Here is a 23,868-nt window from a genome sequence, read left to right as displayed (position 1 = left end):
AGTACCCAAGTTTTTCACATCGGTCTGTTATAGCGCCACCAGGAGGCCGATTTTGGCAAAACAAATGTTTGGATATTACTCCTACAAATACTTACATCACACAAATCGGCACACAATATCTCTATAGTCATGTGATCAAGACAGATTTGTCGGATTTTCCATATTCCATCCTGATTGGCTAAGAATGGCTTCCAAAGTTTGCAGGAGTGTCCCGTTTTGTACAAAATGCCTCAGATCATGAACGCAGCGTCCGATTTCCGCGAAACTTTGTACGCACATCCCCACTAGGCCAAGGAAGAAATGACACCCAACAGGGTAGAACATTCTTACTATCTGGAGGCTTTCTGTGTAAAGTGCGCATTAGGGGGAGTGTTGTGCACAGTGTACTGCACTTCTCTTTCTGATCTGGGGTTGGAGGCTGGTTGTGTTTCTGTTTTTACTTGTTTGTATATAAGTCAGGCATCTAGTTGAGTTTTTAAATCAAATCTCTCTCTCTCTCTCTCTCTCTCTCTCTCTCTCTCTCTCTCTCTGTGCAGCACCAGGCCTATGAGTTTCAGTTCGGCGCAGCGTACGCCTGGATGATGAATGTGTTCACGGTGGTCATGGCCTACAGCATCACCTGTCCCATCATCGTACCCTTTGGTGAGTCCACCCTGCTCTGTCTGGTTTTTGTATTACTATACTTGTGAGGGCATCAACATTTTAGGACAGCCATTATATGAATGCCACATTTTTTTTTATATATATCATTTTTTTCAAAAGTAGTGAAAGTAGCAGATCTATCTCGCCATTTTCACTATTTGAAATCGTTTTTAAAATAAGAATACATATGGAACGATTATGGAACGTACTCATGTCCTCACGGGTAATACAAATGGTTTCTCAAGCACCTGGTGGATCGGTACAACATGTCCTATGTAGGCCTGTCACAATTATTACATAATCGTCGAATCGCGATAATTACGCAATCGTCTAATTGCGCGTCACAAAGTGACTCGTTGTAAGCTTGCAGATCTGTTTTATTTTTTACATGTATGAAAATGACTAAATGTGTAAAAAGTATAATATATTTCAGTGATATATATCTGCCCTGTGCAACTTTTCATTACACCGCCTAAAAGGCTTCATATGTTCCTATAATGTTCAATGCCAAACACACAATTAAATCGTTAATCGCAATTATTTGAGTGACAATTAATCGTCGTTGTTAAATTTGTAATAGGCTCTATGCACAGCAGCCATATTGGAAAGAAATTGGGCCTCTTCTTACTTCCTTCACAGGTGTTACCAATGATGCTAATGAAGGCTCTGTTCCATTCTGGTCAGGGTGCTTATATCGTGCATGTTGGCTCACTAGAAACACTCCATTTTGGTTCCCAAATGGCCCCTTATGGTGGGTGTGTAACTCTGAGAGTGTACAAATGGAACCAAATGGACCCGCAAGGGTCCATTTGGTTCCATTTGCACACTCTCAGAGTTATGGGGGTCCTTGAAAATAAGACGACCACTATGCCACACTAAATGGAACAGAGCCTTAATTAGTATCATTGGTAACACCTGTGAAGGAAGTAAGGAAGGGGCCCAATTCATTCCCAATATGGCTGCTGTGCATAGAGCCTATCGGGACAGCTTAGTACGGTGTCCTCACATGTATAGTAATAAAACGTGAGTGTGTGTGTGTGTGTGTGTGTGTGTGTGTGTGTTCGTGTGTGTTCCTGTGTGCCTGTCAGGTCTGATGTACATGCTGCTCAAGCACCTGGTGGATCGCTACAACATGTACTACGCCTACCTGCCCTCCAAGCTGGACAAGAAGATCCACTCGTCCGCCGTGACGCAGGTGGTGGCCGCCCCCATCCTCTGCCTCTTCTGGCTGCTGTTCTTCTCCACCGTGCGCACGGGTACGTTCCTGTCAAACCCTCGCATCACCAGGCCTTCCCTCCAGTGTTGAGCACATTTTGATTTAGTTTAGTCATATTTTAGTCACCTGAAAAGTGTTTGTCTAGTTTTACTCGACTAAATATCATAAGATTATAGTCAAGTAAATGTACAGTTGATTTAGTCGACTAAAATATATGTTGGCAGCAGTGGCGTGCACAGACATTTTGAGGGGCAGGTGCTCAAGTAAATTATACTTTTTTTTGTTTACTTGGTCTGCTCTTTTTTCCCTCTACACCTATACCTCTTTGCCAAAAATAGCGGATCTACAAGCCCACACAGGCGTTGTGGGCTTGTAGATCTGCTATTTTTGGCTAAAGTTCTCCTCAGAAAAGGGATGCTAGGTTTCGAGTGGTTATGGTAAAAAGAAAAATCATATTACATAAAGATTTGGCGGACCCCCTGTAGTAACTCTGAGGACCCCCTAGGGGTCCCGGACCCCCTGTTGAAGACCCCTGCTGTAAACTGGGAAAAAAGGGCACTTCTGGTCAAGAGGGCAAAGGGCAGGTGCTCTAGCACCACCTAGAGTCTGTCTGTGCACGTCCCTGGTCGGCGGTGCCTTGATGGCGTCGTAATGGCTGATTTTTTTTTTTGGGTTGCATGCTGAAAATAGCCGATCTACACGTTGTGAGCGTTGTTCCAAGCGGGCTCCAAGGGTAAAACAGTTAGAAACCAGTGGCCCACTGCTGCTGCCTGCTTGTTTTAGGTTTGACCAATCAGGCGTCTCACTGCTACTTCCTGTGTGTTGTAGGTTTCGTGACGCCCACGTCGATGTTCACGCTGGTGGTTCTGATCGTCACCATCGTGGTGTGTCTGTCTCACGTCTGCTTTGGACACTTCAAGTACCTCAGCGCTCACAACTACAAGGTATACATGAATGAGTGACTTTATGAATCTAAACATTAAGATAATTCATTAATTAATTAATTTGATTTGTTTATTAATGAATGAATGAATTTATGAATGAATGTATTAAAGAATGTATGTATGAATGAATTTATGTATGAATGAACTTATGAATGTATGTATGTATCCATTAATGAAGATATGAATTAATGAAGATGTTAATGAATGAGTGAGTGAATGTAAACGTCTGTTCTCTGTCTCAGATTGACACTAAGGACAGTGATGTGGAGGCAGTACAGAATGGCCGACCGGCTCGTCCCACCTCCTCTCCCTCAAACAAAGTACTGGTATGTATAGACGCCTGGGAGTCTCCTCAGGTCCTGGAAAATGTTTTCAAATGTCTTGAAGTCTATGATTTGTACTGATATGTTCAGTATATGAGAGTGCTCAAAGACCAAGCATTTCATGGCTGGCAAACAACTGCTAGCATGCCGTAATATTACTGTCCATTTCACAGATACAAATTTACAAATCTATTATAACATTTTACACAGACCCCAGACCTCCATAATAGACCAGTTGTTAAATATCTTCAAAATGATTCAAAACTGGTCAAAGAATTTCATTATTTTCCCAAATGTTTTGAAAATGGCAGTTTGTGGGCTTGTAGACCTGCTGTTTTCAGTGTGAAATCGTGCTAAAGTGTTCAAAACATTTTTGAACACGTTTTTTTTTACCCGTCTTTAAAAGTGCCCTCTCCAGACCATTAATGTAGCAGCTACTAATTTGAAAGAAGTGCAAAAAAAACCTTTCCATGCCGTACCTGAACGCAGCATTCAAGAGAATTGCCTTTTCCAAACTCTCCTGAACTTGAATGCGGCATTGAAAGTTGAAAGAATTGCATCCCCAGTATTGGCTGGAATCTTGATTATACTGTCGAGTGCGGCGTCACGCACCGAAAAATCCGAAGCTCACAACGTGTCGCAGTGTGACGCGTTGTGAGCTTGGAGATCGTCTGTTTTCGATATTTTCACCAAAAGTGCCCTTTTTAGACATTTTAAAAAAACATTCTCCGCACAAACCTGCCTGGACCGCACTTTGAGCACCACTGATTCAAAGTACTGTGATTGTGATCGTCCGTTCTTCCTCCTTCTCCTCCTTCCCCTTACAGCCTCAGCAGCAGCAGAGCTACATCGCCCAGGTCCTCCAGGACCCCAGCTCCGACGAGCCAGGGGGGGGCGGCAGCGGGAGCGGGGGCAGCGGCGGCGGCGGGGGCGGCGGCGGCGGAGCGGGGAGCAGCGAGGAGGACCGCGGCTCCTCCCAGGACGAGGAGATGCTCAACGGGGGGAACAGCCTGAACGAGGGCGACTTCCAGTCGGGCGAGGAGAGCCTGATCGCCAACGAAGTGCACCAGAGCAACAGAAACTGAGGGAGGGGAGAGGAGGAGAGAGGAGAGATTGAGATGTTCGACATGGAGGAGAGGGGGGGGTCCGCGCTCGTTGCGGATTTAACGTCGTCTGCACGAACGTCGCCATCTTAAAACGCCCGACTTATACACAGAGACGCACGCACGCACGCACACCCCCCAGTGAGCCACAGTCGGCTATTAGACCTCCGTCTAAAACCGGGTTTTAACCATAGAGTTATAAAATATCTAGAGGGTTGGATTGCCCCGCCCCCCCAGCTATTCATTTCAATGAAATTGCTCAGTGGCGTTTTAGAAGCACCCGGAAGTAAGAAACATTGGTTCCATATTGGGTTCCATTCCATTGGTTCCGTGGGTCGTGGTGACGCGGTCGTGAGCTGGCGCGCAAACGGCGGATGCGCGCGCAAAATGCGGAAGTGTTGCAATATCAGATTTATACCACCAGGCTTGGCCCGGCTTCACTGTTCTACCGTGGGTTCTGTCTGGGGGCTTGGTTATAACTGCTCTAAAAGTGAAAGTTTTTTTTAGGCTTAGCCTAGACGTTAATTAGCTTTTTTTTAAGCGTCTATATATAGACGTCTATATTATAGACGTCATTTCAACGGCTATAATATAGAACTGATAACTGATAATCAACGTCTAGGCTAAGAGTAGACGTTGAAAAAACGTTCACTTTTAGATCAGTTATGACCCGGTTTTAGCCTAGCCGTCGGACGTATTTTAGACGTCTAATAGCCCGAAACATGCTCAGTGGGACATGCCGTATACACACACAAACTCATGTAAACTAAAGTCCGATTCATTCTTCGTCGCACGACGACGTCACGTGCCGAAACTAGCAGACTGGCAAGCTCATGTCGCGTTTGTTGTGTGTAAATGTGCTATTTTTGGCGCGCGTCATTGATGCGCGACAGAGCATAAATTGGCCTTAAGACTACTTCATGCTAGGCACTCACGTTCACACACACACACACACACACACACACACACACACACACACACACACACACACACACACACACACACACACACACACACACACGCATGCACGCACGCATGCACGCACACATGCCACACAACACACACATAAATTCATGTAAACTAAAGCCTGCCTGACAGAGCATAAATTGGGCTTAAGACTGCCTCATGCATACAGGCACTCGCATGCTCACGCTCGCACACACACACACACACACACACACACCTGCAACGAGCCAGGGGCTTTGGGTGGTAACAGAAGAAGCGTGCCCGGGTCGAGTGTTTCGTTGCGTCCCGTTTCGTCCGTTCTCAGCGGCTGACTTCACAGCGGATGTTCCTCAGTGGGTCAAACAGCTGCTACCGGCTGGCAAAACCTGTCTCCCCCCTCTCTCCTGCCCTGGGTTTCCTCTCACTCTCTCTCTCTCCACACTCTCCTATCTAAAGTAAAGCATAAAATGCCAAAAAAACTAAAAAGAATCTTTAAAGAAAAGGGAATTATAGTCTCTCTCCCCATTGCTTTGAAGACTTTCTGTCCAATGGAAGCCAAGGTTTTGGCGGGGAGACGGATACCAATGGGCTCAAACATGCTTCATCATCTCATGTAAAAAAAACATCACCCAGATTTGGCCATTGCATCACACATCCCTGCGCATTTTACAGATAACGAGTGCAAGCGTGGAGAACCGCGACGTTTTCCACCTTTTTGAACGATATTGGTCATTCCACAAACTGAAATGGTCACAGTCGACAGCCAATGAACATTGCTAATTTCCCCCCTCCTAGTTTGGGTCATAATGATCCGCCTCGGCAGCACATCTCTTACCCGATAGGACACGACAGCTGTCAGTCTTTTATCGCCCCGCCCTCGTGCCCTGCTTTTGGATTGCGTCCCTCTTCAAGCCCCCCCTCCCCGTTTCAAGTGGACTGCTCCTTTGAGCTGAAACCATCCCAGGCTGACGTTCAAGAGGCTCTTACTTTGTTGTTTTCTTTTCACCTCTGTTACCTTAAAACACCTGAAAAAAGGGAAACTGGATTTTGTTTTGTGTGTGTGGGACTATGTTTAGTTTAGCAATCAAAAAAGCAACAGCAACAACAACTCTTAATACCCAACTCAACGTTAGTTCTGTACATTGAGCTTCTGTAGATCCAGGAGGATCAGTGGACCCACCAGGACTCTTGTTTGTGTGTCTGTTTGTGTCTCTTCAGTGTCCGCTGTATGTGTGCGTGTCTAAGTACCTTATTGTACAAACAAGCTTCAGACGTGATCACGTGACAGAAAGCAGCAGCAGGTCGCATCCTGGTCGTAACTTTCCTCTTCAATCCGTCTGGACCACATTCAGTCTCGGTCCGAGAGACTTAACTTCTACTAAAATACCCACGCCCAATGATCAAGTTTTAAGCTTTTTGCCCCACATCTCTAATGTAGGGTTTTTTTTTTTTTAATATATTGTGTGACTGCCGTGTCGCTCGGTCCCCCCAAAAGGATTTGTTTGAACGTTCTAATTGGTTTCCAGAAGACAGGTGGAACAGCAGTGACTTGTCTGTCCAAGCGCGAGGTTGTTGCGCAAAATGACCTTCGCTGGTACTTGAAGCACTTGCGTTGGTTCACAATGGCTGTTGTGGTACCGAAGGAGGACGAGGGTCTTCGGCAAAGAATCTACTGCTGCGACGCCGGATGGGGGTCTTCGGAAAAGCGTCTACTGCTGCGATGTAGGAAGATGGGAGAGGCGAGAAGCTGCCACTGGTTTCGCGGTGCCTGTAGTTATGAAGAGAGGAAGGCAGAAGAAGAGAGAATCCAGATACTGGGAAGTAGTGGAGGGAGAGACACTGTGATGAAGTATCTGACATTGCCTCAAAGTGTGACCCTTCAATGGAATTAACAGAAACGTTAAGCTTTATGTATGTACTCCTTAACTGGCTTTCTCTTTTTTTTATGAGCTTCCCCACTAAGACGGTAGCCGGTCATGTAAATGTAATGGTTCCCACGTTGAAGAAAGTCTGACTTTTGAATCTCTTTGTTGCCTTTAAGCCTCCTTTGCATGTATACGCTGTCAATGGCGGCACCAGTACGTACTGTACGTGACTGGGAGACCGTACAGTCGGGAATCGCACAGCTCCGATCAACCGGTGGACAGTAACAAGGTCCAATGATTGGTCAAACCGAATACTTGGTACAGAGTCCCAGTTCAATGCTTTTAGTTTGTCAGTGGAAGGGCTTTCAAAGGCTTCATCGAGCCTCAACAGTCGGACTTGTGATTGTATCCAGAAAATGTAGCCTTGTTAGAATCCTGGAAGGTCATACAGTAGATATAATGCACCCAGAACTAGAGAACTGCGTCTTTGAGGGGACGGTTTTGTCACTAGCCTCTTACTGTATATATATGAAAGGGGAGGTAGGGTTAGTTAGGCCTACGTAGTTGTGGGGGGAAAAAAAAATCCTACTGCATCTTAGAGATGCAGTGGAGGTGCAATCAAACATGTCGGGGTCTGTTAGGTTAGAAGGATGCGTCAAGGTCGCCGGATGTGGCGTCGGCTACCTTGGTTTAGCACTTTTTTTGCAGAACGAAACTGGAATTTGGGTGGCATGGTTCCATTTCTGGTTCCTAGCGCCTGCTGGCTCCCTGTCCACTTATGGTTGTACTTCAGCTTTGAAGCTGGGAAGGAAACTGCCAACAACTCTTGGCTGTGGCTGGTAAATGAACTGACTGCCAACCACTTAGCCTGCCAACCGGCCATCAAACTTGGTGGTGGTCGTCTTCTCCTCTAAAATCCTTGCTGGGTGGTGACGTTGGGGAAAATGGCTGCTGAAGTTGAGGGTTCATCAGCTACAGTGGCCTGTGGACAAAGGCCTAACTTAGAAGCCAAACCAATCATGTGTTGGCCCACGCTAGCCAAATTATTGATAAAACAAATGACGTCCTTTTTAAGAATCCAGTCCTGGGACCAGACAGAGGTTGGTTTTGGGATTAGGGGGGTGGGCATGCGGAGGGGAGGGGGCAGAGGAAGATATAGGGAAAGGAAATGCACTGAGCCCACTCTATACCTGAGTGTATGTTTTAAAATACCTAGATGTTGTTTTTCTTTGGGGAATGGGGGGGGGGGTGGCGGGCGCGGGTTAACAAGGTCAGAACAGCAAAAGGAACGACGCGAGGATGAAGAAAAAGAAGTAGTCGTCTCAGGTCTTCTTTGTTTCTCCGCCCCCCCCCCCCCCCTCCCCTTAAAAAAATAACATGTTTACATGGATTTTTGTTTCATTTTTATTTCTATGTTGTATTAGTTGTTGTTTGACACTGGAGCGTTGGCGTTTTGACACAAAGCTAGACTATGAAAGCGGTAGCCGCTAGGAACACACATGTACAACACGCGCATCAAAACAGTATTTTGTGTTTAGGAGATATTATACAGCCGTCGTGACACTTGGTAAATATGAATAATGCTTCTGAGAAGCACCACAGGTGTCCCAAAGATTGGTCCCATGGGTTTGAATGCTGTGGCTACACGCTGGAGAAACTGTAGCATTTCTGTGTCAACCGCTTTTTGTTTTTTGGGTTCTTTTAAATGTTTCCCGGCCGCTTCCAGTGGGGCGTCTCGACGGGCGCTTCCATTCATGATTGTATGCACATAGCAACTGGAGAAAACAAAGGAATTTGGGTTGGGAGTCTGTTTTCTTCTCGTAAAGCTTCGGCAGGAGACGTGATCAGACGACCGTCTCTCTTGTCAAGTGGATGGAACAGGCTCATTTGTTCTCGGAGATATTTTTGTAAATTGCAAAAAGAAAAAAAAAAGGAACTTTGTTCGGCGGATAGCCTAACTCGAAGCTCTTGAAGTATTTGATACCGAATATGTATTTAAAAAAGCCAACAACAAAAAAAAGACAAAAAAAAAGAAATGTGGATAGCTGTGACAATGCTGTTTGGAATTTTTAATAATGTCAACTGACATTTTGTTTTTCTTAGGTTTATTTTGTTTCCTTTTTTTTTAATCGTTGCTAAATATTATTTAAGTTATTTAAAAAATAAATAAAAGAGGAATGTGATGCGAGATGAATTTGTGTGAAGTGTTCAATACTTGTGAATACGGTGAATGGTTGGTTGGCTAAACGCTAAACAGGATGTGTATACAAAGAGTGTAAATAGACATCAAGTTGCATCTTCCTCTGTTGTCGTGTGACCTTCTACATCAGTGGTTCTCAAACCTTTACATTTCAAGGACCCCCATAATAACTCTTGAGAGTGTACAAATGTACGCTCTCAGAGTTACAGACCTGTAAGGGCCCATTTTGGAACCCCCTCAAGGGCCCCTGAGGGTCCCTGGACCGCACTTTGAGAACCAGTGTCCTACATGACTAAAAAACCACCACACTTCCGTTACAGTCTGAGACTTCTGGGGAACGCCTACTTTGTTCCATTATACAGAATTAATTTGTTGCTGTGTAATCCTATATATTTATTTTCACCATTGGTTTCCAGGTTCGTATAGGTACGGTGAAGCATTTTGTCATATTTCAGTTCCTTGTTCAATAAAATTTGGCATTCATCCTTCAATGTTTGAGAGAGTTGTCTGTCCTCGACTAGTAAAGTGTGTTGAATAAAAAGGTGACTGGATTGGTTGGCATAATGAACACGATGTCTTTAGTGGATTTAATTTATCTTAATTTAACTATAAGCCCACAACACGTCACGTGTTGATAAATGCATTGATACATTTGTATTGATGAAATAATGTATCAATATCACCTTCAAACACAAATTCAGACATTAAATAAATTATTTCTTTATTTTTTGCTTTGTAAGTAATCCCCCACTAGATGGCAGTAGGTTCATGCTGAAAACCAACAGCCCTATGAACATGGTGAGTGCTTCAAACCACAAAAAACATTGTCCATTTCGGCTGAGGAGCTTAATTTTCTCTATCCCACATACTGTATCTCACTGTTTCTCAGCATTTTAAAGCTCTGGACCACTGATATAATTTCGAACAATGTTTAATAAGCACTCAAAACCATCCCCCCAGTAAATTTACTCAAGTACTGTACTTAAGTACATTTTTGTGGTACTTTTACTTTACTCAGTAGGCCTACTTTTACTTTTACTCCACTACATCTCGGAGGCAAATATACTTTTTACTCCACTACAATTATTTGAAAACTTTAGTTACCAGTTACTTTGTGGATTTTGATTATTATTACAAAACATACCTTAACCACTTCAGCCCTATATACATTACAGCCATTTGAAAATAGCCAATCTACAAGCTCACAATGCGTCGCAGTGAGTAGATCTTCTATTTTCAAAAGATTCTTATACATTTTATACATTTGAAAACAGGTGAAATCGGCCATTTCTGCATAATGAGTACTTTTGGTACTTTAAGTACATTTTGATACCAATACTTTTGTACTTTTACTCAAGTACATTTTTAATTTGAGTATTTCTACATTGCAGTATTGATACTTTAACTTAAGTAAAATAAATGCAGTACTTTTTCCACCACTGGCTATCCAGGCACACAACATCATTAGTTTTCGAGATACCCCTACCCGAGTTTAGAACAAAACCATTATTATCATTATTTGTTGTGCTATTCTTTTGACCTTCCACAATCTCTGAAAAAGAGCCAAAATAGGCCAGTCCGAATAAGGGAAAGGTGACCCAAAAAAAGGCTATAACTTGAGAATGCTCACTCGTATCTTAATATGTTGAGGTATGAACCCTGTGTCTGCCCTACTGTACATCACCTGAGAGCCAGAATGTAATTTACCTGAAGAAATGCTGAATGTAGTCCTTTACACCTACACTCTAGCCTACTGGGAAATGATGAAATTATAAGAATTATGCTGATAGGAAAGGATGATGAAAATAAATAGTTGCACAATAACCACTGTACTGTTTAAGAATGAAACACACTTTAATAATCTGCATTAAACATGGTATCAAAATGAAACACATGGCAGTTACATTGTTATTTACATTCCATAGGCTCTGATTTAACTATAATGAAAATATGAATATAGATTGTAATATAATGTGTACAGTGTATATTGGGTAGAATTACAAGGAAGGCAAACCAAAGCAAACACATATACTAGCACATGTAAACATACCCATCGTCAGTGGTGGACAGTAACAAAGTACATTTACTTGTCATATTTTAATTCTGCAGTGTTTAGCAAAAATAGATTGACTTTATTCTCACACTAACTTCTGTTCAGCCTGTAGGACATCATGCCATGTACCTGTAAAATATAAACCAATTGCTTTGTTATCGATCTGTGTTTCTGATTAAATGTCATGTGATGATTATTTTTCCCAAATTCCCCGGTGAGTTTTCAAACTCCCTGCTTTTCCAAATTCACTGCAGCAATAATAAAAAGCTATAAAAGCAACAGACACTGGTATGTTGTTTTCAACAACAGAAAACCAACGAAACCTAGATTGGGGATTAAGCCTGGATTTAACAGCCATCCTGGCTTAATTTATCCAGCATCAGCCATGAATCGGTTTCATGAAAGCTGAATTATCTTGCCAGATTAATTTAGCCAGTTAACCTGGATATGTTTATCCATGACTCGGTTTCATGAAAGCAATGCCACATTAGTTACCATGGAAATTTAGCTGTGAAGTTATAGCCTGGTCCAGACCAGGCTAACTGCCAGGTTTAACTAATCTTAATGCCTTTACTGTTCATTAAGCAGTCAATCTGATCACAAATCAATGAGTTTTTCCACTTTTATGCGAAAACCGAAGAGCTACAAGCCCGAAAAAAACTTTCCTTTTGCCGGCCGGGGGTCACCGGGGTAAAAGACACAAACAAAACAAAAGAGGTCTTTGAACTTTGTGTTAAAAACTGACATGATTAGACTCAATGTGGTCACTGCCCAGATCTTGAAAAAAAGATATGCCACGGGTTCCATTGATACAGCACCAAATCATCTTTAATATCGGCTGTCTATACTGACACATTACATTTTCTCAACTTCCAATTCATTATGAATACACATAATGAAGTATTATGTGCTTCATTTAGAGAAAAGTTAATCCAATCAAGGGTTTGTAATTCTTTTGACATCACTCTATCTTACTTCCCTGTTAGACATAATGGGATATGTATTTCATCCAATATTTTGCACAACAATTCTTTCACATTGATCCACCATTTGCCACCGTTGATGCATAAAAGTGTCAGTCATCCCACAGTCAAGTCACACATTTATATCTATGGTTTGATTGATTAGCAACCAAACAGTTCAACAATCAACATAAAAATACAGAGAAAAAATACCAGTATGTACAAAAAAAAGCATGAAAAATAAGAAATATATATACAAAAAAAAGGGGAGGGGGGTCGTCTGTCTACCGGGGAACTGGTACTACCTCCTCTTATGGCCTCCAGAAAGATGAGTTTTTAGGGCTGTTTTAAATGAGCCCAGCGAACTGCATTTTTTGAGGGATGGGCTTAGACTATTCCATACCTTGGTGGCCGTGCTTTAGAAGGAGAATTTGCTCATGTTTGTTTTATGGGTGGGTGGTACCAGATTGTTGTTTACGCTCCCTCTAGTTTCGTGACTGTGGGTGTCACTAACTTTTTGGAGGTATTTAGACAGATATGCAGGTATAGGGGGCATTTCGGGCAAATCTGCATTTATGATTTTGAAGACCAATCCCATTTTTAGTTGTTTAACCCTGTCTTCCACCCTGAGCCAGCCTAGAATGGCAAAGTGTGTGGGAGAGAGGTGGGTCATGGGCCCCCAGGGCTGCCAACACTCCTGGATTCCGCATGAGTCTCCTGGTTTTTGACCATGTCTCCTGACACTCTTCTGGATCGTCATTTCTTCTGGTTTTCTACTGGATTTGGTATCAAACTGACAAACTCCCAAAATTCACCTGGGGGAGGACCCCCAGACCCCCCGGTTCGGGGGTGTGGTCAGTGCATGCCATCATACAGAGATATTAACTTTTAAGTAATGAATGGTTATTATTAAAGATGGGTCTTACATTTGTTCAGTCATCAAATACATTTCTGTAGGCCAACCTTTTTAATGGAAGAAATTGTACCCATTATTTTCCAATGCTAGTAAAGCACATAAGAGGTTTTTGGGGGGACGATTTTGGCCTCCACACTTAGTGATCTTTTCGGATTTAACTTTCGTTTCGGTAGTGACAAACTTTCGTTTCGGTAGTGACACAATGGTGAAAACATTTTTTTTACTAAGTCCAGAGCTCCATGAATGTTAGGGACCAAAAAAAAAAGTCACTACAAAGTACTACCAATCAATTCTAAATTGCCTGAAACGTACTCCTAACAGGTTTTTGGGGGGATGATTTTGGCCTCCACACTTAGTGATTTTTTCGGATTTAACTTTCGTTTCGGTAGTGACAAACTTTTGTTTCGGTAGTGACACAATGGTGAAAACATTTTTTTTTACTAAGTCCAGAGCTCCATGAATGTTAGGGACCAAAAAAAAAAGTCACTACAAAGTACTACCAATCAATTCTAAATTGCCTGAAACGTACTCCTAAGAGGTTTTTGGGGGGACGATTTTGGCCTCCACACTTAGTGATTTTTTCGGATTTAACTTTCGTTTCGGTAGTGACAAACTTTCGTTTCGGTAGTGAAAAAATGGTGAAAAAAAAGATTTACGAAGTCCAGAGCTCGATGAATGTTAGGGCCCCAAAAAAAAAGTCACTACAAAGTACTACCAATCAACTCTAAATTGCCTGAAACGTACTCCTAACAGGTTTTTGGGGGGACGATTTTGGCCTCCACACTTAGTGATTTTTTCGGATTTAACTTTCGTTTAGGTAGTGACAAACTTTTGTTTCGGTAGTGAAGACCCCCAGACCCCCCACTAGCCACGCCCCCAACCAATCTCCTGGATTCTGACAGTCCAATGTTGGCAGCCCTGCTTTTACCTTTATCTAATATTGTAGTGAGTACCACGCAACAGGATGGGTAAGAACCTCAGTAGTCTAGTGGTTTAGATACAGGGCTTACAACCAGAAGGTTCCCAGTTCAAATCCAGCTATGACATTTTTCCAACTTTTATCTGACTCCTGTGGTCTGTATCTAATCTTTCAGTGAAGAGTGTGCAAGAGACCAGAGAAAGAATGAACCATGGTGGAGCTGTGGTTAAGATACAGGCCTTGCACACGGAAGATCCTGAGTTCAAAACCAGCAAAGACGTCTTTTCAGCTTTTACCTGGCGCTTTTACCTTTATCTATTCTTTCAGTGAAGACCACGCAAGTGAACCGAATTATGTAAAAAACACTGTAGTGCACTAGTTTAGATACAGGGCTTGTAACCAGAAGGTTACCGGTTCAAATCCAACCAGGATAATTTTCCAGCTTTTACCTCACTCTTGCACCTTTATCTAATCTTTCAGTGATGAACGTGCAAGAGACCAGAGAAAGTACGAACCATGGTGGAGCAGTGGTTAAGATACAGGCCTTGCACTCAGAAGGTCCTGAGTTTAAAACCAGCAAGGACATCTTTTCAACTTTTACCTGATGCTTTCACCTTTATCTAATCTTTCAGTGAATACCACACAAGTTAACAGAATAAATGAGAACCTCTGTGGTGCAGTGGTTTAGATACAGGGCTTACAACCAGAAGGTTCCCAGTTCAAATGCAACTTGGACATTTTTCCAACTTTTACCTGACTCTTGCACCTTCAAATCCCACACATGCTGATTTGCCATTTCCAGGATTTGATTTCCAGGAATTGAGTCTTGAGTCCCATGACTCAAGACCCAAAAGAAGGTGAACTGACTGTAATGATTCAAAATGTCATATATAGAATAGAAACCCCATTCAAACTTTAAAATGTTCATCCTAATATGGACATTTTTGCCTGAAAAAATGTTTCATTGTTTTAGAATAGTACTCCTTTAAAAGTTCAGAGATTTATAATGGAGGTCGATGGAAGATTTTGGGACCTCAAAAAAATACTTTGACCTAGAAACTCCATTCACAGTTCAAAAATTCCACCTTACTGTGGACATGCATGCTTGAGATTTTTTCTTTGAAATCATTTGTAGTTTTGGAGATATTTAACTTTAAGCATTGTCAATGTGTCAAATGGACATTTAAAGGCAGGCTTACAACTACATACTTACGCCTAGTAACCTCATTCTTACTTTAAAATGTTCATCTTACTGTGGACATGTTTGCCTGAAAAGGAATCTTTGAAATGTTTAACAGTTTTAGAATAGTACTCCTTTAAAATTTCAGAGATTTATAATGGAGGCGGATGGACGATTTTGGGACCTCAAAAAAACACTTTCACCTAGAAACTCCATTCACAGTTCAAAAATTCCACCTTACTGTGGACATGCATCCTTGAGATGTTTTACTTTGAAATGATTTGTAGTTTTGGAGATATTTAACTTTAAGCGCTCCATGCATTGTTAATGCGGCAATGGACATTTAAAGGCAGGCTTACAACTATATACTTACGCCTAGTAACCTCATTCATACTTTAAAATGTTCATCTTACTGTGGACATGTTTGCCTGAAAATGAATCTTTGAAATGTTTAATAGTTTTAGAATTGTACTCCTTTAAAAGTTCAGAGATTTAGAATGGAGGCGGATGGAAGGTTGGGGTTAGGGTTAAGGGACCTCAAAAAACACTTTCACCTAGGAACCCCATTCACAGTTCAAGAATTCCACCTTACTGTGGACATGCATGCTTGAGATTTTTTTTTTTTTAATCATTTGTAGTTTTGGAGATATTTAACTTTAAGCGCCCCATGCATTGTCGATGCGGCAATGGATATTTAAAGGGAAACGAGTACAGGCTACGAATCCTACATACTTACTGCTAGTAACCCCATTCATACTTTAAAATGTTCATCTTACTGTGGACATGTTTGCCTGAAAAGGAATCTTTGAAATGTTTAATAGTTTTAGAATTGTACTCCTTTTAAAGTTCAGAGATTTATAATCGAGGCAGATGGAAGATTTTGGGACCTCAAAAAAACACTTTCACCTTGAAACTCCATTCACAGTTAAAACATTCCACCTCACTGTGGACATGCATCCTTGAGTTGTTTTATTTCGAAATGATTTGTATTTTTTGAAATATCTAACTTTAAGCGCCCAATATATTGTCAATGGCAATGGACATTTAAACTTTTACCTGGGGCTTTTAGGGCTGCCAACACTCCTGGATCCCGCATGAGCCTCCTGGTTTTTGACCATGTCTCCTGACACTCTTCTGGTTTTCTACTGGATTTGGTATCAAACTGACAAACTCCCAAAATTCACCTGGGGGAGGACCCCCAGACCCCCCGGTTCGGGGGTGTGGTCAGTGCATGCCATCATACAGAGATATTAACTTTTAAGTAATGAATGGTTATTATTAAAGATGGGTCTTACATTGGTTCAGTCATCAAATCAATTTCTGTAGGCCTACTTTTTTAATGGATGAAATTGTACCCATTATTTTCCAATGCTAGTAAAGCACATAAGAGGTTCTTGGGGGGACGATTTTGGCCTCCACACTTAGTGATTTTTTCAGATTTAACTTTCGTTTCGGTAGTGACAAACTTTCGTTTCGGTAGTGACACAATTGTGAAAAAAAAAGGTTTACTAAGTCCAGAGCTCGATAAATGTTAGGGACCAAAAAAAAAGTCACTACAAAGTACTACCAATCAACTCTAAATAGCCTGAAACGTACTCCTAAGAGGTTTTTGGGGGGACGATTTTGGCCTCCACACTTAGTGATTTTTTTGGATTTAACTTTCGTTTCGGTTGTGACAAACTTTCGTTTCGGTAGTGAAACAATGGTGAAAAAAAAGATTTACGAAGTCCAGAGCTCGATGAATGTTAGGGCCCAAAAAAAAAAGTCACTACAAAGTACTACCAATCAACTATAAATTGCCTGAAACATACTCCTAACAGGTTTTTGGGGGGACGATTTTGGCCTACACACTTAGTGATTTTTTCAGATTTAACTTTCGTTTCGGTAGTGACAAACTTTCGTTTCGGTAGTGACACAATGGTGATTTTTTTTTTTTAATGTTAGGGACCAAAAAAAAAAGTCACTACAAGTACTACCAATCAACTCTAAATTGCCTGAAACGTACTCCTAATAGTGGGGGCTGTTAGTGACACGATACTTCACTTTGTGATACAATCGCCAAATTTTCCACAAAGTTTCTTCTGGACCTACCTTTTCACAAAAGCCCGTTAGCCACCCAAAAAAAACAATATGGCTGCCATTTTACAAAATGGCTGCCGGCGAAAGACATGCTATGTGGTTTTTGACCTGGATTGTGATTGGATAATCCAAGTTTGATTATTTTGGCATCAGAATATAGTTTTGACTCCCCCCCACCCCATCCCCCCGTTAGCCACCCAAAAACCCCATTTTCCAAAATGGCTGCCGGCAAAAGACATGCTATGTGGTTTTTGACCTGAATTGTGATTGGATAATCCAATTTTGATTATTTTGGCATCAGAATATAGTTTTGACTCCCCCCTACCCCCTCCCCCCGTTAGCCACACCAAAAAAAAACAATATGGCTGCCATTTTCCAAAATGGCTGCCAGCTAAAGACATTTTATGTTTTTTTTTTTACCTGGATTGAAATTATTTTGGCATCAGAATATAGTTTTGACTCCCCCCGCCCCTCCCCCCATTAGCCAAGCAAAAATATATATATGACTGCAATTTTTTTAAATGGCTGCCGGCGAAAGACATTTCATGTGGTTTTTGACCTGGATCGGGATTCGATAATCCAAATGTTTTCTGAGGGTGTACTGTAAAAAGGTTGTGCAGAATGCGCACCACTGAGTTAAGGGACTAACGGGACACAGGTGGAGAAATAAAACTAATCACAAGGTAATGGAGACAAGACAGGAAACGTTACGACAAAATAAAACAAACACAACAGTAAAGTAAAAACTACAGTAAGTAACCACTTAAAACAGGACAAACTAACACATTCCAAAACAGTATTGTACTGTTATTATACAGCACTGTACTTTACTCTACTGTACTGTTCTGTTATTGTACAGCACAGTACTGTACTGTTTTGTTATTGTATAGCACAGTACTGTACTGTGCTGTACTGTATTGTTATTGAACAGCACTGTACTGTACTGTACTGTACTGTATTGTATTGTTGTTGGTTACTAGTTCACGATTTAGTGAAGAATCTAGGCCCTGAAAAATCCATTGGTATCCTTTTCTTTCACACTTTCACTGGATGTGATGTTGTGTCAGCCTCTCGTGGGAAAAGGCAAAAAGACAGCATGGCAAACCCGGCAAGTGTGGCCTGAAGTGTCTCATGTCTTCCAGAAGCTCAGTCAATACCCACCAGTAACAGTGCATGACAAGAACAGCACTGGTGATGGGGTTGATGATGCAAGATTTTACCTGTTTGCATGGAAGCAGAGGTCCTATGATGCCAAGGGCATCTCTTGCACATCATGTGAGCATGCCACTTATCAAGTTGCCCCTGTCTGAAGCCAGGTAACTGTATGGCAAATGTCATACAGAGAGCCCTGCCAGCTGGGGATGGCGAGCAGAAGATGACATTTGGCAAGTAGCGTGGATGACACTCTACCAATTGCCCAGATTTGTGAACAACTGACAAAAGCCGGTGCAAGACTGAACGTCGTGGTAGATGCAAGTGCTACCGCTTTGGCGTTCAGTGCACACAGCTGAGTGCCTGCAAATGTGACGATTACAACAATTTGTGATCCACAATCCAGGTCAAAATACACATAAAATGTATTTCCCCAGCAGCCATTTTGGAAAGTGGCAGCCATATTGTTTTTTTTTGCATGCCTAACTGGGGGAGGGGGAGTCAAAACTATATTCTGATGCCAAAATAATAAAAATTGGATAATCCAATCACAATCCAGGTCAAAATACACATAAAATGTCTTTCGCCAGCAGCCATTTTGGAAAATGGCAGCCATATTGGGTTTTTTTGCGTGGCTAACGGGCTTTTCTGCAAAAGTAGGTCCTTGGCATTGTTCATGCCAAATTTGGCGCTTGTATCACAAAGTGAACTATTGTAACATAAAAATGGACTTAGTGGCCCGCACTATAACAGGTTTTTGGGGGGACGATTTTGGCCTCCACACTTAGTGATTTTTTCGGATTTAACTTTCGTTCCGGTAGTGACAAACTTTCGTTTCGGTAGTGAGGACCCCCAGACCCCCCACTAGCCACGCCCCCAACCAATCTCCTGGATTCTGACAGTCCAATATTGGCAGCCCTGCCAGGGCTGCCAACACTCCTGGATCCCACATGAGTCTCCTGGTTTTTGACCATGTCTCCTGAGACTCTTCTGGTTTTCTACTGGATTTGGTATCAAACTGACAAACTCCCAAAATTCACCTGGGGGAGGACCCCCAGACGCCCCGGTTCGGGGGTGTGGTCAGTGCATGCCATCATACAGAGATATTAACTTTTAAGTAATGAATGGTTATTATTAAAGATGGGTCTTACATTGGTTCAGTCATCAAATCAATTTCTGTAGGCCTACCTTTTTAATGGAAGAAATTGTACCCATTATTTTCCAATGCTAGTAAAGCACATAAGAGGTTTTTGGGGGGACGATTTTGGCCTCCACACTTAGTGATTTTTTCGGATTTAACTTTCGTTTCGGTAGTGACAAACTTTCGTTTCGGTAGTGACACAATGGTGAATTTTTTTTTTTAATGTTAGGGACCAAAAAAAAAAAGTCACTACAAAGTACTACCAATCAACTCTAAATTGCCTGAAACGTAATCCTAAGAGGTTTTTGGGGGGACGATTTTGGCCTCCACACTTAGTGATTTTTTCGGATTTAACTTTCGTTTCGGTAGTGACAAACTTTCGTTTCGGTAGTGACACAATGGTGAAAAAAAAATACTAAGTCCAGAGCTCGATGAATGTTAGGGACCAAAAAAAAAAGTCACTACAAAGTACGACCAATCAACTCTGTGTCGGTAGTGACACAATGGTGAAAAAAAAATTGAATGTTAAGGACCAAAAAAAAAGTCACTACAAAGTACTACCAATCAACTCTAAATTGCCTGAAACGTACTCCTTTTTGGGGGGACGATTTTGGCCTCCACACTTAGTGATTTTTTCGGATTTAACTTTCGTTCCGGTAGTGACAAACTTTCGTTTCGGTAGTGAGGACCCCCAGACCCCCCACTAGCCACGCCCCCAACCAATCTCCTGGATTCTGACAGTCCAATGTTGGCAGCCCTGCTTTTACCTTTATCTAATATTGTAGTGAATACCACGCAACAGGATGGGTAAGAACCTCAGTGGTGCAGTGCTTTAGATACAGGGCTTACAACCAGAAGGTCCCCCTTTCAAATCCAGCTATGATATTTTCCAACTTTTATCTGACTCTTGTGGTCTGTATCTAATCTTTCAGTGAAGAGTGTGCAAGAGACCAGAGAAAGCATGAACCATGGTGGAGCTGTGGTTAAGATACAGGCCTTGCACACGGAAGATCCTGAGTTCAAAACCAGCAAAGACGTCTTTCCAGCTTTTACCTGGCGCTTTTACCTTTATCTATTCTTTCAGTGAAGACCACGCAAGTGAACCGAATTATATAAAAAACACTGTAGTGCACTAGTTTAGATACAGGGCTTGTAACCAGAAGGTTACCGGTTCAAATCCAACCAGGATAATTTTCCAGCTTTTACCTCACTCTTGCACCTTTATCTAATCTTTCAGTGATGAACGTGCAAGAGACCAGAGAAAGTACGAACCATGGTGGAGCAGTGGTTAAGATACAGGCCTTGCACTCAGAAGGTCCTGAGTTTAAAACCAGCAAGTACATCTTTTCAACTTTTACCTGACGCTTTCACCTTTATCTAATCTTTCAGTGAATACCACACAAGTTAACAGAATAAATGAGAACCTCTGTGGTGCAGTGGTTTAGATACAGGGCTTACAACCAGAAGGTTCCCAGTTCAAATGCAACTTGGACATTTTTCCAACTTTTACCTGACTCTTGCACCTTCAAATCCCACACATGCTGATTTGCCATTTCCAGGATTTGATTTCCAGGATTTGAGTCTTGAGTCCCAAGACTCAAGACCCAAAAGAGTCTTGAGTCGAACCAATTACTCACGCGGAGACATCAAATTTCTCTTTTGGGCCTTGAGTCTTGGGACTCAAGGCCCAAAAGAGAAATTTAATGTCTCCGTGGGAGTAATTGGCTCGACTCAAGACCCAAAAGAAGGTGAACTGACTGTAATGATTCAAAATGTCATATATAGAATAGAAACCCCATTCAAACTTTAAAATGTTCATCCTAATATGGACATTTTTGCCTGAAAAGGGATCTTTGAAATGTTTCATTGTTTTAGAATAGTACTCCTTTAAAAGTTCAGAGATTTATAATGGAGGTCGATGGAAGATTTTGGGACCTCAAAAAAATACTTTCACCTAGAAACTCCATTCACAGTTCAAAAATTCCACCTTACTGTGGACATGCATGCTTGAGATTTTTTCTTTGAAATCATTTGTAGTTTTGGAGATATTTAACTTTAAGCGCCCCATGCATTGTCAATGCGTCAAATGGACATTTAAAGGCAGGCTTACAACTACATACTTACGCCTAGTAACCTCATTCTTACTTTAAAATGTTCATCTTACTGTGGACATGTTTGCCTGAAAAGGAATCTTTGAAATGTTTCATAGTTTTAGAATAGTAGTCCTTTAAAATTTCAGAGATTTATAATGGAGGCGGATGGACGATTTTGGGACCTCAAACAAAAATTTCATCTTACTTTGGACATGTTTGCCTGAAAAGGAATCTTTGAAATGTTTAATAGTTTTAGAATAGTACTCCTTTAACAGTTCAAAGATTTAGAATGGAGGCGGATGGTAGGTTAGGGAATGGTTAGGGTTGGACTTCAGTGCTGAGCCTTTTTAGAAAGGTCATCCTTTCAGAAAAAGGCAGAGCAAGGAATTTTTGCTCTCGCCATCTTACCTTTGAAAGAAAGTATTTTTGGGATCCTGTTACTCTTTAATTTTAAAGTCCTTATAATTTCACATTCTGTTTAACTAAGTCTTTAACCTACATTCTAAATCTTTGCCATAAGTTCTTTTTGGCTGTTTCCCCTTTCCTAGAGGGGGGGGGGGGAGATTCCCAATTAGGGTTAACCATTTAACCTTTCTTTAAGGTTTAGGTTTTTAGGCCTGTTTACAAACTATAAGATAAAATAGAATTGCCAGTGAACTTTGTGAGAAGTGTTCACTGGGGACTGTGCATGCTTGAGATTTTTTTTTTTTTAATCATTTGTAGTTTTGGAGATACAGTATTTAACTTTAAGCGCCCCATGCATTGTCGATGCGGCAATGGATATTTAAAGGGAAACGAGTACAGGCTACGAATCCTACATACTTACTGCTAGTAACCCCATTCATACTTTAAAATGTTCATCTTACTGTGGACATGTTTGCCTGAAAAGGAATCTTTGAAATGTTTAATAGTTTTAGAATTGTACTCCTTTAAAAGTTCAGAGATTTATAATGGAGGCCGATGGAAGATTTTGGGACCTCAAAAAAACACTTTCACCTTGAAACTCCATTCACAGTTAAAACATTCCACCTTACTGTGGATATGCATCCTTGAGTTGTTTTACTTCAAAATGATTTGTATTTTTTGAAATATCTAACTTTAAGCGCCCAATGCATTGTCAATGGCAATGGACATTTAAACTTTTACCTGGGGCTTCAGGGCCCCAGTCAGAGAAGTAGTCGAATCAGTTTGTTTTGGGAGGTTTGGAGCTTAGTCTTCAGTGACACTGAGGTATTGGAGTGCCAAGAGGAGCAAGCATAGTCAAAAAGGGGCTGAATCAGGGCCCCTGAGAGGGTCCTAAGGGCCTGAGGGTTGACAAAAGAGGAAACTCTGCCCATAAATCTGGTTCTCCGGTTTACTCTTTTGACCACCTTTGTTGCCATGCTTTCACCTGTCAGGTATTTGTCAAGAATACATCCCAAATAGGTAATCTCTTCTTTGCTAGAGATGATTGTGTCATCGACTTTGTCATGTCAAGTCATTTACCTTCATCTTACTGAAGGAATGATTGGTCCCAAAGAGAATGGATTCAGTTTTCCCAAGTTGTAGTGACAGTTTGTTATCGGTAAGCCAGGTACGGATTTTTGAGAGTTCAGAGCTGAGAGCTTCCTCAACTTGCAACTTGTCCTCACCCGAGATCAGGAGTGCAGAGTCATCAGTGAACAGGAACAGTTTGCAGTTAAGGCAGCATTCATGTCGTTAATGTATAGTAGGAACAGTAACGGCCCTAGAATGCTGCCTTGGAATTCAAACAACAGTTTACGCTCGCCGAAGTAGCTGTTGATTTGTTCTTGGATTAATCGCTCTATAACCTTTGAGATGGAACAAAGGATGGAAACAGGCCTATAGTTGCCAGGATTTGGTTGCTTCCTTTTTTATATATAGGGATTACTCTTGCCAACTTGAATTCTTGTGGGACGTGACACTGACTGATGGATAAGTTTGTAATAATTTGTAATGATTTGTAATGGCCAGAGTGCGCCAGAGTGCACTACAGTGTGGCTGAAATCCACCTGCCCCTGGGTGACTAATTACACCCCTCTGAGAGAAATATAGCAGCTACAGTCAAAAATAACAAGGGCCATGAAGAACGCAGGAATCTAGACAATGCTCGGATTAAAATGCACAAAAGCCTG

The 23,868-nt window shown here is 41.7% G+C and overlaps 1 protein-coding gene across 3 annotated transcripts in view; it reads left to right on the top strand.

The window, feature by feature from the left end:
• The window catches only part of LOC311033931 (CSC1-like protein 2), an 89,128-nt gene extending 83,895 nt beyond the window's left edge, over positions 1-5,233 (top strand). For 2 of the 3 annotated variants that reach the window (XM_084041666.1, XM_084041665.1), the window contains 5 exons: positions 537-642; positions 1,731-1,898; positions 2,687-2,802; positions 3,045-3,128; positions 3,953-5,233. In XM_084041666.1, the coding sequence (XP_083897792.1) occupies positions 537-642; positions 1,731-1,898; positions 2,687-2,802; positions 3,045-3,128; positions 3,953-4,210 (732 nt within the window). In that variant the 3' untranslated portion in view covers positions 4,211-5,233. The remainder of the gene's footprint in view (positions 1-536; positions 643-1,730; positions 1,899-2,686; positions 2,803-3,044; positions 3,129-3,952) is intronic. The other variant, XR_014599563.1, reaches the window with a different exon arrangement.
• Positions 5,234-23,868: the final 18,635 nt, after the last annotated feature.

This window comes from Gymnoscopelus microlampas (genome assembly GCF_963454915.1).
Source record: "Gymnoscopelus microlampas genome assembly, chromosome: 2".
In the NCBI taxonomy this organism is placed as follows: domain Eukaryota; kingdom Metazoa; phylum Chordata; class Actinopteri; order Myctophiformes; family Myctophidae; genus Gymnoscopelus; species Gymnoscopelus microlampas.
The sequence above is the reverse complement of the archived record's forward strand: the minus strand, read 5'-3'. Positions and strand labels throughout refer to the sequence as shown.